Source organism: Ursus arctos, unplaced genomic scaffold (genome assembly GCF_023065955.2).
Source record: "Ursus arctos isolate Adak ecotype North America unplaced genomic scaffold, UrsArc2.0 scaffold_7, whole genome shotgun sequence".
NCBI lineage: Eukaryota > Metazoa > Chordata > Mammalia > Carnivora > Ursidae > Ursus > Ursus arctos.
In genome coordinates this window covers 27,467,152-27,483,641 of record NW_026623089.1, presented here as the reverse complement: position 1 = coordinate 27,483,641, position 16,490 = coordinate 27,467,152, and the positions used below count along the sequence as shown (strand labels likewise).

Below are 16,490 nucleotides of genomic sequence, written 5' to 3'. Positions count from 1 at the left end.
AGTCAATAATAATGTATTGTGCACCTAAAAATTTAAGAGGACAGATTTCATGTTAAATGTTTATACCACATACACACAAAAAAAAAATCCAAGGAAATTAGCCCCCCAAATTTATTAGAAACAGTGAATTCAGCAAACTAGTAGCTACACAATAAATTCACCAAGAATCATTTGCAGTCCTCAATGATTATACCAAAAAAAGACTACATATTTAATAGCATTAAAACTCAGTAAATCCATGAGTATTAATTTAAGAAATGAATCTTTCACCTGGTCAGAAATTCTAAAAGAAACAAAAATGATATGATTAAGTAAAGCCATAAACTACGTTCCCAGTTTTAAACTTATGCGCCAATTTAGGTACCTGATATAGCTTGGAAATATCAATAATGAAAACTCATCTAGGAGAATAACCTGGCAGAAATATCAAAGGCCACTATTTTTGGAAAGATAATACATCTTATCAGATTTTAAAAGTGAATAAAAAGTTGATTATCATAAGCATATACTAATGTGTTAAAGAAGAAAGGCTGACAAATACATCGGAAATTCTAAAAATGCATTCCAGCTCTCGTAACAAACTTTTATGGCAAGACTAAAGCAAGCAAAACAATGGAGATCTTGACCTACCAGTTTAAAAACATATTATGAAGTGACACTTTTTTCATTAATTGTTTTTATAAAAACAACAAATAAATATAACTAAATTTAAAAGATCCTTCTCACTGCTATGCAGAAAATAACATGGATAAAGGTAAAAGTCAAAGTGGGGCAACATCATAGGAGACTACCGTTGGAAATCCAGGCAAGAGATGGTGGCTTGGCTTAGGGAGGTAGCAGTGAAGATGAAGGAACAAACAGTTTTACACGGATTTTGGTGGTAAAATCAGCAGGATATAGGGTCTGATTAGATGTTAAGGATAAGAGGGCTGTTAAAGATGCCTCCCACACATCTAGATTTGTCTGAAGGGAAGGAGGTGTCATTTACTAACAAGAAGGAAATAATAAGAGAGAAGACTTGATGGGAAAAGACTAAGAGCTCAATAACTAATGAAGGAATAGGAAACAGAAAGATCAATGGAACAAAGTCCAAGAAACACTGTACTATATAATGGGATTTAGCATAAAATAGAAGTGGCATTTCAAATTAAGGCAGATGAGGAGATAAATTATTCCATAATTCTTGTTACTCCCAAGTTGGGGGCTGGGGAACTAGAGCCCTACCTCATAACTGACATCAAAATGGATTCCAGATGAATTAAAGATTTAAATCTAAAATCACATCATAAAGGGGTGCCTCGGTGGCACAGTCAGTTAAGTGTCGGACTCTTGGTTTTGGCTCAGGTCATGATCTCAGGGTCATGAGATTGAGTCCTGGGTTGGGCTCCATGCTCAGCACTCTCTGTTTAAGTTTCTCTCTTCCTCCCCCTTACCCCTCCCCCCACCCCCACCCAAGTGCACTTTCTCACCCTCCTTAAAATAAATAAATCTTAAAAAATAAAAACACAACTGTAAAAGCAGAGTAAAATGTTGTAATTTCCAATTTTATTTAAATTTCTATATTTTATTTTTTTTTTAGTTTCTATATTTTAAAGTAGTGAAAGTGGCTTTTTAAAGCATGCCAATGCTGCAAAACACCATAAAGAAAAAATACTAAAATTTCTACATAAGTTTAAAACTTCAGAATTGCTGGGGGAAAAGACATTAAATGGTAAAGAAAAAACTAGGAGAAACTACTTCCCATGCATTTAATAACTGTAATAATTAACATATTAAAAACAGCTTATTTTATTTAAAAAATTGCTTATTTAAGTGAGAAAAAGATAAATTATTAAAAAATGAGCAAACACAACAAACAATTCACAAATGAAATACAAATGGCCATTAAATATCCTAGGGCATTCAACCTCAATAATTAATACAAAATATCAGATTAACTTCTCTAAAAGGATTAAGAGAGTCAGCAAGCATCTGTTAATTATTTGGGTACAATCACAAAATCAAATGTGTAGGAAACTATAGCTCACTAACACTGCTGATGAGAGAATGTAAGATGCTAAAATTTTTCTGAAAGGCCATTTGACAATACTTATCAAAAAGCCTCCAAAGTGGGTATACACTTTCACTCCTCAATCACTTAAGAATATATTTTAAGAGAAGGATTTAAAAAGATGTATGTATAAGCTTGTCATTGCAACATGTGTGTAACGGTGAAAATTGGAGGCCACAGATTAATTAAATAAAAACATTAAAAGTGATGATGTAGTGAATCTGTATTTTTGAATTGAAAAGATGCTTATATATAAGTGAAAAAAGCAGCTAGAGTACAAACCCACTTTAATTTAACATTATTTATACATATAAACAAACATACACTCCTCTAGATTAAGAAGAATCTAGAAAGATACGACAAACTCTTATCTCTCCATGGTATGATTACTGGTGAATTTCATTTTGTTATTCATCTTTTTCCCCAATATCCAATTTTTTTTTACAACATATAAAACACATTGTGTATAAAAATATTCAGGATATATAAAATACTACTACGAATCAGTAAAAAAAAAAAAAAAGTAAAACAACACAACAGAAAAGTGAGCAAAGAATATGAATAGGCAGTTGACAAAGTACAAACGGTCACACAAAAAAAAAATCAAGATTTTTTTAACCTCATTAATAACTAAAGAAATGCAAATCAAAGAGAGACATAACATCTTTCCAGGGCAAAAATTAGCATGTCTGATTGCTTCAAATGCTGGTGAGGTTTATAGAGAAATAAGTATTCACATACACTGCTGATAAAAATATAGATTTGTGCAGGTTTTAGAAAGATAATTTGTACATACAAGGAGATGTGCCAAGAATATTCCTACCCTATTGTTTTTTAATAGCAAAAATTAGAAACAACAGAGAAATGATTATGTAATATAAGGAAAGAATTCTAAGCAGCTATTAAGAATAAGCTACATCTCCCAAGTAACAATGTGAGCAGAATCTAAGAATCTGTGACATTCACATTTATTATCTTTATTTTTTATTTTATTTTATTTTTTTTAAAGATTTTATTTATTCATTCGACAGAGAGAGAGACAGCCAGCGAGAGAGGGAACACAAGCAGGGGGAGTGGGAGAGGAAGAAGCAGGCTCATAGAGGAGGAGCCTGATGTGGGGCTCGATCCCAGAACGCCAGGATCACGCCCTGAGCCGAAGGCAGACGCTTAAACGCTGTGCCACCCAGGCGCCCCTCACATTTATTATCTTTAAAACTGAAAAGGAACTCCAGCCACAACTGAATGGACAACCAGGCAGATTTTACAAAGTCAGCACTGGACTTTTCAAATGACCCCTTAACTTTGGCAGCTTCCCTTCAGGCACCAGAGATAATGCACAGCATGAATAAGGACAGGGGAAACTCTCACCATCTTTCCAGTCTTGTTGATGAGATCACACGTGGTCACTTACGTGAATGCACACTCTCAACAGTGCAATACTTGAGACACCATGACCCCAAAGTTTTCTCTTTAGCTGCAGTAACATTCATTACCACAACAACTGATCTCCTAGAAAACTCTAAGAAAGGGCACTAGAGAAGCCATTTTACCACATCTCATGTAATCCAGACCTATAGTCATAGCTTTTAAATATTACTGACCGTGACCACTGTAAGACACGCATTTTACAGCGATACCCAATATAAACATCTACACCACACTTAGAGAAAACAAAAGTTTTACAGAACGATACTTAAATTTAGTACATGTCATGTGTTCTGATTTCTTTTCTTATTCAATTTTATTTTATTTAAAATGCTGTCATGTCATGATCCAATAAAATTGATTTTAGAATCACTCATGGATTTCAACCCAATCTGAAAAAACACTGACTCAAAAAAACCAGCCTACAACTCCTCACCATTCTATCTCCCAATGCGACTGCCACCGCCACCACCATCACCACCACCAAATTCATCTGCTACCTTACTTTTACTCAGGCCATTCTACCCACTTAAAATACCTTCCTTACTCCTTCCCACCATACAAATCCTGCTAATTCTTCCAGACCCACCTAAAATTCCAACTCAATTATAGTCGTTTCCAGGGAGACTCTCTTGAAATGTTCTTGAACTCTAAAGACTTACAGCAATAATCATCCAATCAGTTCATCTGTCAATTAATCATATGTGACATCTTTTGCTAGAATTATTGTTCAAATCTTATACTTGAAATCCTTTTTCATAATCTTACTGAGACTAAAACCTTACTCTTACACTGATTTATAACCATTACTGTATCTTAATAATGTCTCACAATTAGCAGTGCAGGGATCTCATTTCCTTTTAAGAACCTTAGGTTATCAGCTTATCAGAAGAAAATGCCACCCAGGGCAAGCTACAAGAGTATTTTATTTTGGCAGAGACCTAAGTCAAATTGAGAAAGCTATTCTATAAAATCCCGCAGCATTTCAATTAAATTATTGCGGAATAAACAATGTCCGATGAAAGAACAATTAAATTCAAAGTTCTCAAAATTCCTAGAGAATTTCCCCAGGAAAAGGGCTTACCTGTATGGTGAGGCCTGGGGCCATGACGTTTAAATCTTTCTGGAGAGCTTGCTTCAGGTTTTCATCTATTTGATCTGTTTTTGAGGCCAAGAACAACAGCTCTCATGATACTCAAAAACAATCTTTTTTCATTGTATTAATATTGAAAAAACCCAATCATTATTAGACCTAAAGTTTCCATGGTACTACTCTATAGAGCTTAAACCACTTCACATATATATATAAAAAAACTAATTACAAATTACAAATATGTTATTATATATTCATTTAAAATACATATTTAGTTTTCCTTTTGTATGGGAGAAAGTGTGAAATGTCAAACAAAGAATTTAAGGAAGAAAATGAAAAACAGGTTGTTTATCCAATAAATGGAGATTCTAGGTCTCTAATATCTTAATTCAGTGTGGCTACTGAACGTGTGTCCTGATTCTCATAAAAACCAAATTCCCATTTTTCAGTCTTTTTTTAAGATTTTTTTTTTTTTAAGATTTTATTTATTTATTTGAGATAGAGCTAGAGAGAAAACACGTGTAGGACAGAAGGGCAGAGAGAGAGGGAGAAGCAGGCTCCCCAGTGAGCAGGGAGCCTGATGTGGGGCTCGATCCCAGGACCCGGAGATCATGACCTGAGCCGAAGGCAGCCGCTTAACTGACTGAGCCATCCAGGAGCCCCTAAGGTTTATTTATTCTAGAGCGAGAGAGAGAGAGAGAGAGCACGCGCATGAGCAAATGAGCAGGGGGATGGAAAAAGAATCCCAGGCAGACTCCACACTGAGTGTGGAGCCCTATGCAGAGCTTGATCCCAGGACCTTGAAATTATGACCTGAGTCGAAATCAAGAGTCAGCCACTTAACCAACTGAGACACCTATGTGCCCCTCAGTCAGTCTTTAACCCAAATCTCCAAATAACTAAATTTCATTTCCATGGATCTCTGCTAGTATTTTGGATTGAGGGGGGCATGACTGGGTGGCTCAATCAGTTGAGCATCTGCCTCTTTCAGATCATGATCTCAGAGTTGTGAGATCGGTCCTGTGACGGCTCCATGCTGAGCATGGAGGGTGCTTGAGATTCTCTCTCTCTGCCCCTCCCACCCCTCCTTCATGCACACACTCACTCTCTCTTAAAAAAAAAAACATTAAATTAAAATAAGGAAGGGAGGAGGCTCACAGGAAGGTCTCTGAAGTACACAAAAATGGACAATAAAGCTATCACTTCACTTGGTCTTGTAAGTCATGAATTTTCTATCCACCTCAATGTACTTTCACCATTATTAAAATGACTGGTGATATGAGAAATGAGGACAGTTTTCTCATACATCTAGTAGTTGTCACTCATCAGTGAGGAATCAACTGGTAGAGCTCTAAAATGATTAACCATCCCTATGCCTGCCTGTAAGAAATTCACTAAGAATTCCAGGGGGGAGAAGTAAGCAAACAACAGCAACAACCTTATCACAGGTCACAACTTTCACTATCACAAATGAAAAGTAATTTGTAAAGAAAAGAGTTAACACAGCAGGCCTGAAGCTGTGATCCTTAGAAAGGCCTGTTTGCAAGTTGGCCTTTGGCTGTCACCTGGATTTGGAAAGGATTCCCACTATTCCCAGAACTGGTAAGAATGACTCACTCTGCCTAAACTGTTTATACAAACAATGTGGTTTATGCTGAACACGTGCCTTCCTTCTGGGAGTGTGGAATTTTATGTGCTATAGGCAGAGGATGCCTATTTAGCCCCCAATAGCCCCCAGTAAAAATTCTGAGGAGTGGGGCTTGTGGGTGGCTCAGTCGGTTAAGCGTCTGACTCTTGATTTTGGCTCAGGTCATGATCTCAGGGTTATAAGGTCAAGCCCCTTGTCAGGCTCTGTACTGTGTGTGGAGCCTTCTCTCTCTACTGCTCCCTCTGCCCCTCCCCCCTAAAAAAAATTCTGGGCAGTAAGTCTCTAATGAGCTTCCTTAGTGGACAACAGTCCACATGTGTCCTCACACTAATACTGAAGTAAGTGTATCCTGCATGCCTCCACTGGGAGAAAACTCTTGGAAGCTTGTGCCTGGCTTCCTCCGGATTTTACTTTGTATCCTTTTGTATCTTAGCTGTGAGTAGAACATATACCGAGTCCTGTCAGTCTTCCTAGCAAGTCATCAAACATGGAGGTGGGTCTTGGGAAACTCTAAGAAAGACTTTTAAATTTCCCCAAATTATCAATTATTAAAATAGCAACAAAGCTAATTTTTACGATTATCAGAGTAAAAACAGAATATAGCCTATAAATAATCTTTTTTCAATCTCTATTAAGTTATATATATTTCAGAAAATTATCATTCTTAAAATATCTTTTAAGAAATTTTAAACTTAAGATAAAGAATATTTTAAAGACAAATGCTCTATTATAAATTCAGAAGAAATGCTCAAATAGGATAATGTTTACTAATATTACAGAGGTCATAGAGTTGACTAAGATTTCCAATTGGTTATTCACATACTTAATTTACAACGAATAAGACACTTACCAAACAATTCAATGTAAACTTCTTGAAGCGTGTGGGCACTACAAAACTGGTTCAGTTCATGGTGGATTTTATTGAAGATCAAGGTCTTGTCATAATCTGCAGTGTAGTTCCTCACAATATCAAACACTGAAGGAAAGGTAAAATCCATTTTTACCATGTATCTTCTAATTCAACCAAGGTAAAAGTTATAATATACATGAGGAAAAGTGACAACAAAATAGTGGAAAAATGAAACACAGCTCACAAACCTAGAAGTGTTCCTGTGCTCAATTTTCCAAATATCACTGCATTTGCAATTCTAATGGGCAAATTTTGAGTTCCATAACTAAGAAGAGTATACCTTATCTTGGAGATAATAAGGAACTGTCAAAATGTTCAAGGAAGGGCCTGACACAATCACATTTGTACTGTGGCAGCAGTGTGAAGATGAACAGTGAGGCAAGGAAAGTGTAAGGCAATTACTACAAAGCAAAAGTTTAGCAAGGACGTAAAGAAGGCCTGAATTAATTGAAAAACACTGGATATGAAAGAAGGAAACAGCTGCCAAAGACCATTTTTGAAAAGATACTTTTTAAAGGCTGTAAAAAGGGATGCCTGGGTGGCTCAATCAGTTAAGCATCTGTCTTCCGCTCAGGTCATGATCCCAGGGGCCTGGGATGGAGTCCCGCCTCGGGGCTCCTTGCTCAGCAGGGAGCCTGCTTCTCCCTCTGCCTGCTGCTCCCCCTGCTTGTGTGCTCTATCTCTGACAAATAAATAAAATCTTAAAAATAAATAAAGGCTGTAAAAAGACACCGAACTAGAAGGAAAAGAAGTGAACCTTTACCGGGCCAGGATTTATATCCGGCAATTTACATACATTACCACTTAATTTTCACAAAAATATTTCCTAATTTTGCATAATAGGAAACAGAAACAAGAGAATTTCAGAAAAGTTCTTAAAGGCACATACTAAACCACACCAGAATATGTGCTCTATCTATTAAAACATGTTTTTTTCTTCCTTCAGACCCAAGGACTTGTTTTACTGGCTTTCCCATGGAAGATTTCAGATATAACTGGATTCTAGATCACAAATGATGGTCAGGCCATCAATAAATACTTGCTGACTAACTCACTTGTTTGGTCATTTCCAAATGAATTGGTGATCCAACAGTTTCCTCATCTCTGGCTACAGAACCAGCAATATCTTTCCCTTCATCTAGTTTCCCAATCATAATTCGTTCCACCAGGGAAATAGATGAGAAAAAGACAAAAATAATCACAGAAAAATATAATCCAAATCCACGTGGCAGTAATACAGCTTGCTCTCTACTCTAAAATCCTTTTGCTTTTTGTGCCTGTACCAGTGCCATGAAATTTAGCATGAACTTACATTCATATATATAGATATATCTATATATCTATTTTTTAAGGTTGGTATCACATCTTCAGAAGTAAAATGAAAAACCCCTTAGGGAAAAGGGTCTGATTTCACCTTTTTAAATTGTTTTTGCCAAACACGGTATCCTGTACATATTAAGCATGCCAATTTTAATAATAAGGATAGAATGGCCGCTCTTTCCAATGAAAGCGGGGTCTCAAATAGATCCACATACACCCATGTTCATAGCAGCATTATTCTTAATAGCTAAAATATGGAAGCAACCCAAGTTTCCATCAATGGATAAATGACACAAAATGTGGTACATTTATACAATGCAGTATTACTCAGCCTTAGAAAAAAAAGGAAATTCTAACACACGGTACAACATGGATGAACCTTGAGGACATTACGCTAAGTGAAATAAGCCAGTCACAAAAAGACAAATACTATGATTCTACTTATATAAGGTACTTAAGAGTAGAGAAAATCATAGAGACAGAAAATAGAATGGTAGTTGCTTGAGGCTGGGGACAGAGGGAAATGGGGAGTTAACATTTAATAGGTATAGTTTCATTCTTGCAATATAAAAAAAAGTTATGGAGATGGATGGTGGTAATGGCTGCACAACAACGTGAATTTCTTCTTTAAGATTTTATTTTTAAGTAACCTCTACACCCCATGTGGGGCTCAAATTTACAACCCCTAGATCAAGAGTCACATGCTCTACCAACTGAGCCAGCAAGGTACCCCTGTGAATGTGTTTAATACTGCTGAACTGTACACTTAAAAATACTTAAGATGGTAAATTTTAAGTTATATGTATTTTACCACAGTAAAAAAAAAAGTTGGGGAAAAAAAATCAAACATTAAAAAAAAAGCAAATCTGTCTTCAGAAATTCTAATTAAGTTTTTGATTTGAACAGAAACCATTCCGTCTCTGTGGGTTTTGATCTTTTACCAAGGAAATGTTTTCCCCACAATGAGATTTTTCAGATTGCTTTGCAAGTTATAGCAAATCTCAATTAGAAAAGAGTTTTCTACGATCATAAATCAGTTTGGCCCAGGAACTGAGCAGTTACAAATTTTTTAGCACGCAAGGAAATGCTCTCTCATTCTGACTGGATAACTACAAACTATAGAAATAATCAATGATTGTCTTGTTCTTAGCAAAACTATGCTGAGAGAAGAGTAACACATACAGTTTGTGGAAAGTCAACTCTGTTTAGGACTTGTGACCTGACTTGTGACTCTGCCACCATTCCCCAGAAATGTAAAAGATTCCAGTTATCATTTTTTTACATGTATCAAAAACGAATGAGGTCATAAAACTTTAAAAGTACCCTTTTATTCCTTAAGGAATCTCTTTAGTTAAAAACAACATAAAAACAACAGAATAAGGGCTCTGGGTGGCTCAGTCAGTTAAGCATCCAACTCTTTTTTTTTTTTTTTTTTAATTTAAATTTTAGTTGAACATACAATGCAATATTGGTTTCTGGAATACAACTCAGTGATTCACCACTTACATATAACACCCAGTGCTCATCAAAAGTGCCCTCCTTAATACCCATTCCCCCATCCACCTCCTTCAATCAACCCTCAGTCTGTTCTTTATTTTTAAGAGCCTCTTATGGCTTGTTTTCCTCTTTTTTTCTTTTCCCCTTTCCATATATTAATCTGTTTTCTTTCTTAAATTCCACATCTCAGTGAGATCATATGGTATTTATCTTTCTCTGACTGACTTATTTCACTTAGCATAATACACTCTAACTCCATTCATGTTGTTGCAAATGGCAAGATTTCATTCTTTTTGATGGTTAATATTCCATTGTGTGTGTGTGTGTGTGTGTGTGTGTGTACACACATATATACACCGCCTCTTCCTTATCCATTCATCAGCCGATGGACACTTGGGCTCTCTCCATAGTTTGGCTGTTTTCTGTTTTTTTTTTAAAGATTTTATTTATTTATATGTCAGAAAGAGAGAGCATGTGCACAAGCAGGAGGAGTGAGAGGCAGGGGGAGAAGAAGACTCCCCGCTGAGCAAGCAGCCTGTTGCGGGATTCCATCCCAGGACCCTGGGACCATGACCTGAGCGGAAGGCAGATGCTTAACCAACTGAGCCACCCAGGCATCCCATAGTTTGGCTATTTTTGATAATGCTGCTATAAACATCAGAGTGCATGTACCCCTTCAAATCTGTATTTTTCTATCTTTTGGGTAAATACCTAGTAGTGCAATTGCTGGATTGTAACGTAGTTCTATTTTTAACTTTCTGAAGAAACTCCAAACTGTTCTTCAGAGTAGCTGCACCAGTTTGCATTCCAACCAATAGTGCAAGAGGTTTCCCCTTTCTCCACAACCGTGCCAACACCTGTTGTTTCCTGTGTTAATTTTAGCCATTCTGACAGGTGTGAGGTGGTATCTCATAATGGTTTTGATTTGTATCTCCCTGATGATGAGTGATGTTAAGTATCTTTTCATCTGTCTGTTAGCCATCTGGATGTCTTCTTTGGAAAAGTATCTATTCATATCTTCTGCCCATTTCTTAATTGGATTATTTGTTTTTTGGTTGTTGAGTTTGATAAGTTTTTACAGATTTTGGATACTAACCGTTTATCAGATATTTCACTTGCAAATATCTTCTCCCATTCCATAGGCTGCCTTTTAGTTCTGTTGATTTGTTTCCTTCGCTGTCCAGAAGCTTTTTACCTTGATTAAGTCCCAATAGTTCATTTTTGCTTTTGTTTCCCTAAAAATTCTAATTATAACTACAAAGGGGCACCTGGGTGGCTCAGTCGTTAAGTGTCTGCCTTCAGCTCAGGGCGTGATCCTGGCGTTCTGGGATCAAGCCCCACATCAGGCTTCTCTGCTAGGAGCCTGCTTCTTCTGCTCCCACTCCCCCTGCTTGTGTTCCCTCTCTCGCTGGCTGTCTCTGTCAAATAAATAAATAAAATCTTAAAAAACAAACAAACAAACAAACAGAATAGGGGCGCCTGGATGGCTCAGTCTTGATCTCAGGGTCATGAGTTTAAGCCCCATGTTGGGCTCCACAGTGGGCGTGAAGCCTACTTAAAAAACAAAACCAAAACAGAAATATATGGGTACCATACCTGCACAAGGGGCCAACATATTAACCACTTCTATTCGGTCAATATAGATCATGACCCCACCACTAAAAACAAAGAAATGGAAAAAATGTGAGCCAAATAAAATTACAACCCCAGATTCCCACATCATCAAACATCCCACAGGACAGAAATTTAGAAGGAAAATCTAAAGACATCCACAGCTCACTGATTAAAATGACCACTAACCACTACTCACTCATCACTCAGATGTCCCTACACACACTTTATCTAGCTCCTCTCATAACCAAGGCTCACCTCTGTAACTGCTGTAATCAAATCAGCTCACATGAAGGCTAAACCTGTAACCCAGGACTATTTAGCACTTTGCCCTTACTAACTGAAGCCAACAACTAAAGCAGTGCCCTTCTCAAACTTTTCCATCAAAGAACCAAGTAAAATGGTTCCCCAAGAGGTATGAAAGCCAGCCATGGGCTGACATTTTTTTTGGTTTCCTGACTTTCTTAATAATTCATGAAGAGTTTTAATCTACTTTTTAATCTGTATTTATTCTAATATGAAAAAAAGGATTTCCCCCCAAACCCTCAAGTAAAATTGACACTTCAGAAAGATCAGTCTTGTTAATTAATGACTTCCTATACTTCTTGGCCTGTCAGCACAGACCTTAACGCACATGTGAACCTCAATTTAAGATACGTGAAGTTAGAGATTTTGAAACTAAACAACTAAGTCTTCCTAACAACTTATAATGACATTTTTTCCTGATAAAAAAGGGTAATACCTACTCACAGAAAAAAATCTGAGAAAATAAGGGAAGCGTAAAGATGAAATTCACCCCAAATCTCATGAGTTGCCAATTTTGAGTCCTCTCTAAAGGGAATCCATAAAAGAGAGTTACAGAAAGACCTCGGAAAAACTTAATACCAAATACATAAACTTAAAAGAGGGAGAGTCTCCCTTTTTCTGTCCTTCCATAGATGTCCAAGCCTCTTTTACAGGCTTATAAATACAGGTATTTTAGTCATTTAAAATAGAGCATTTAAAACCTTGAATTTTACAATCTTTTTTGATACAATTCAACATACTGATTATACTCTAGAAATAATTTGGGCTTTGCTTGCCATTCTCCCCCTAAAACTCTTTACGGCACAGACTTTCAAAGTAAGGTCTTCAGACCAGCAGCAGGAGCATCACCTAGAAACTTCTATTAGAAATGCAAACTCTTTTCATATTTTTTTTAAAGATCTTATTTATTTATTTGAGAAAGAGAAGGAGAACACAAAGGGAGAATGAGAGGGAGAAGCAGACTCCTTCCTGAGCAGGGAGCCCGATGTGTGACTCGATCCCAGGACCCTGAGATCATGACCTGAGGTGAAGGAAGATGCTTAACTGACTGAGCCACCCAGGTGCCCTAGAAATGCAAATTCTTGAGCCTAATTCCAGACCTAATGGACCAGAAACTCTAATTAGATGGCATTTAGGGGCTGCCTGGGTGGCTCAGTAGGTTAAGCGTCCAACTCTTGGTTTCGGCCCAGGTCATGATCTCAGGGGTGTCAGATCAAGCCCTGCACTGGAGTCTGCGCTCAGTGTGGAGTCTGCTTGAGCTTCTCTCTCTCTCTTCCTTTGCTCCTCCCCTGCTCACTCACTCTCTCTAAAATAAATAAATAAATAAATAAATAAATAAAATCTTTAAAAAATCTTTGTTAGATGGCATTTAGTACTACAGATGACAAGAAGGTGAGATGATTTCATTCCAACTATTGTTACTGAGTACCTATTCTGAGTCAAGTGCTGGGTTAGAGGCACTTTACATACACTAATCCTAATCCTCACAGTAACTCTGCAAGATAAGTCTTATTACCTAATTTTTACAAACAAGGAAAGTAAGCTTAACAAAATCAATAAACACATGTATGGGGACAAGGAATATATGGGAACTCTCTGTCCTTTTGCTTAGCAATGAACCTATAAGTGCTCTAAAAACTAGTCTATTAAGAAAAAAATCAATAAAGCAGATGTGGCAGTGCTGATATTATAGAAAGTTAAGTCTGCCAGCTCTGAAACTACTTTTTTCAATACCCAAGTGACTTCTGAGATAGAAAGCTTGGAGACAGGGCTTTACTCAAATAATGCTCAGAAGAGAAATTTCCCTGGGTTACTATCTTATCTATCTGAAAGATGTTTAAGTAACCAGAGTTTACGAACAGAAACGCCATCTGATTTAAAGGTAGGCTGGTAAGCAAAGGGAAAGCTTACCTTGTTCCACAAGGCACGTTTTTAACTTCATCGGTTTGTAGTGTTGTCTGGGGGAAAAAATTTTTTTCATGAATACTCAGGACACATATTGTCAAAGAACTACTGGTCCCAGAGGAAAACCTCCAGAGAACTGCTAAGAGGTAAGTACAGAAGAGCTCCATTACAATTTCAGTCCCCAAAGATTAGCTATCAGAGTAATTTCTTTTCGTATCCTAGTAGACGTGAAAAACAAGACAAAATATTTTATAACTAATGTCCCAATCAAGATGCACTTGCACAACCTAGAGTGGAGAGGTTGATTGGGGGTGGGAGCTGGGGCCAAGAAAAAGAAGTACACTTGGAAAGTTTCAATATTCAATCTGAAAGTTTCAATGTTCAATCTTTCAGAGTTCCTTATTTGCATAGAGCTGGCCTGGGATTGAAAACTACATGGCTTACCCACAAGGATACTACCATTAGGACTTGTGCTCTGAACTTTAATTCCACTGCATATTCTGGACACACTGAACCTTATTTAAGCATACAGCAAAATATTACTTTATGGAATATAAACAAGAAAGGAAACATGGTCCTTGTTTCTAAAAAGCTCACAATCAACATAGGAGATAAAACCCTCATAAAACAATCTATAACAAGTACAAAATATGAGAGTATAAACTCAATTGTTAGGTTAAGTGATAGAGAGTAAAATAATAGTTTGGAAAGCTCTCTGTGGTGAAGTATTCATAAGCCAGGTCTAGACGGGGAAAAATGAGAAAGATGAGGCAGAGACACATCTTAGGTTCAATAGCTTCTCAGGCCAGGAGCTCCTTAGGGCCTACACATACAGACTATACATTATGAAGAACACACAGAAAGACTTTGTGACTGTCACTTGCTTTTTACTTTTTTTAAAAAATATTTTATTTATTTGAGAGAGAGAGAGTGAGAACACGAGTGGGGATGGAGAGAAAGGGACAAGCAGACTCCACCAGGGAGCCTGACATGGGGCTTGATCCCAGGACCCTGAGATCATGACCTGAGCCAAAGGCAGACGCTTAACCAGATGAGCCACCCAGGTGCCCTACTTTTTGCTTTTTCTGTGCCTTGGTAACAAGTGTTGGCAAATGAGATTTTCTCCGGGCCCCTGCCCACTGGGGACCGACATGGTTGTCCTTAGAGTCTAAACCATCCACCTTTCTCTTGCCTGAGGAAAGGAGGCAGGCCAGGCAGAGGACAGAACTGGAGGCAGTCTATCTAGGAAACGGGACCATGAGACCAAACACGTAGAACATTTGGACTGCTATTCTGGAGCTTTTATTTCTGGTGTGTTTGCTGCACAGCTGTCTGAAATGTTTAATAAACCTTTATAAACTTTAAAAAAAAAAAAAAAGGAGCTATCCTATCAAATATACAAAGTTGAGGACGAGGTGTGTATAGATGACAGGAAACGATCTGGCTTGCCTGGAGCAAAAGAGGCAATATAGAGGAGGGCAAATTCTGGTAAGAGAATGTGCTATTAGACAGAGGGCCCAGGATGTTCACTGGGGGGCTTGGGCTCTCCCTAGTCCATCTTACATTCAGCCACAAAATGGACCTTTCAAATGTTTTTTTCCCTTAATTCCTGTATTTCTATGTGATATGGTTCTCATTAACCATCTTACCTAGAGGCAAGAAAACCAGCTGGGAAGCTAAAGTATTACTTTGTTTGGATTAATTTAGTAAAAGCCATGGAAATTGAAGGCTGTCAGTTCAAGAGACATAACAGGAAGGATGTAGTAAGTAGCCACAAACAACATTCCATGAGAGAAAAGAAAAGAAGGAACTCTAGGGTTGAGAGATTAGGGGGATGGTAAACACTAGTGATAGGTTCTAGGCAGAGTGAGGGGAATTGATGAAGAGACGAATTCAATTTATTTCCTTCAAAATATTAACCAAATTCAATTTCCATATCCCATATCAACTTTTAATATACATTCCTATTTAACCTAGAGAATATAACCTAGCCAAGAACTAGGAAAGAATTCAAATGTTAAATCCTCTACTTAATATTCTATCTTCAAGTACTTTTATAGTTCTTTTCTATCATCCCCAAAATTATCTTCCCAGTATAAACAGTTATTTTAGAAGTAAGTCTTTGGTTATGTTATATATGTTTTAAAGGGTGTAGGTTTTCATATTTCTCTAAGCATAGGTTTTTTTTTAATATCATATGCAGGATCTCACATTTTCCAAGATGCTACTTATATATTCCTTTCAACTGCCAAGTTTGTTAAGCCATTTGTTTATATAGGTTGTGTTCTCATGTGTTCCAAAAATTCCTAAAAATAAATTTATGCCTCATTCTTACGAGAACAATTTCTTAAAAGAGTTTTATTAATGTATTTCTTTCCTAGAATGTTATTGTGTCATGTATAAAGAAAGAACATTCCTATTTAGCCACACTGGCTCTAGCCTTTAATATTTTGTAGATGCAAAGTACATTAGTTTAACTAAAATCTTTTTACTAATTTCATGTCTTATTAAGTATGACGATTTATTACTATTTATGTATATATACATATACACCATATGTCTGTTATATGCTGTTAACTTCTAAATATGTCTTAATGTTTATTGACTGTAACTCTTTTATATACTTCTGCAGCAGTATGACTCAAAATAATAAGCTCCAGAAGGCAGAAACAGATTTGCCTGGCTTTGAGTAAGGTTTTTAAAAAGCTCCTTATCTCTAAGGGTC

At 36.9% G+C, this 16,490-nt stretch overlaps 1 protein-coding gene across 2 annotated transcripts in view; it reads right to left on the bottom strand.

The window, feature by feature from the left end:
- Positions 1 to 16,490, bottom strand: part of ERLIN1 (ER lipid raft associated 1) — a 38,412-nt gene that overhangs the window by 17,889 nt on the left and 4,033 nt on the right. Inside the window, exons 4-7 of one of the 2 annotated variants that reach the window (XM_026493872.4) lie at positions 13,772 to 13,818; positions 11,540 to 11,601; positions 7,067 to 7,192; positions 4,560 to 4,633 (exon numbers count right to left, since the gene is read on the bottom strand). In XM_026493872.4, coding sequence (XP_026349657.3) covers positions 4,560 to 4,633; positions 7,067 to 7,192; positions 11,540 to 11,601; positions 13,772 to 13,818 — 309 coding nt within the window. The remainder of the gene's footprint in view (positions 1 to 4,559; positions 4,634 to 7,066; positions 7,193 to 11,539; positions 11,602 to 13,771; positions 13,819 to 16,490) is intronic. The other variant, XM_044382042.3, reaches the window with a different exon arrangement.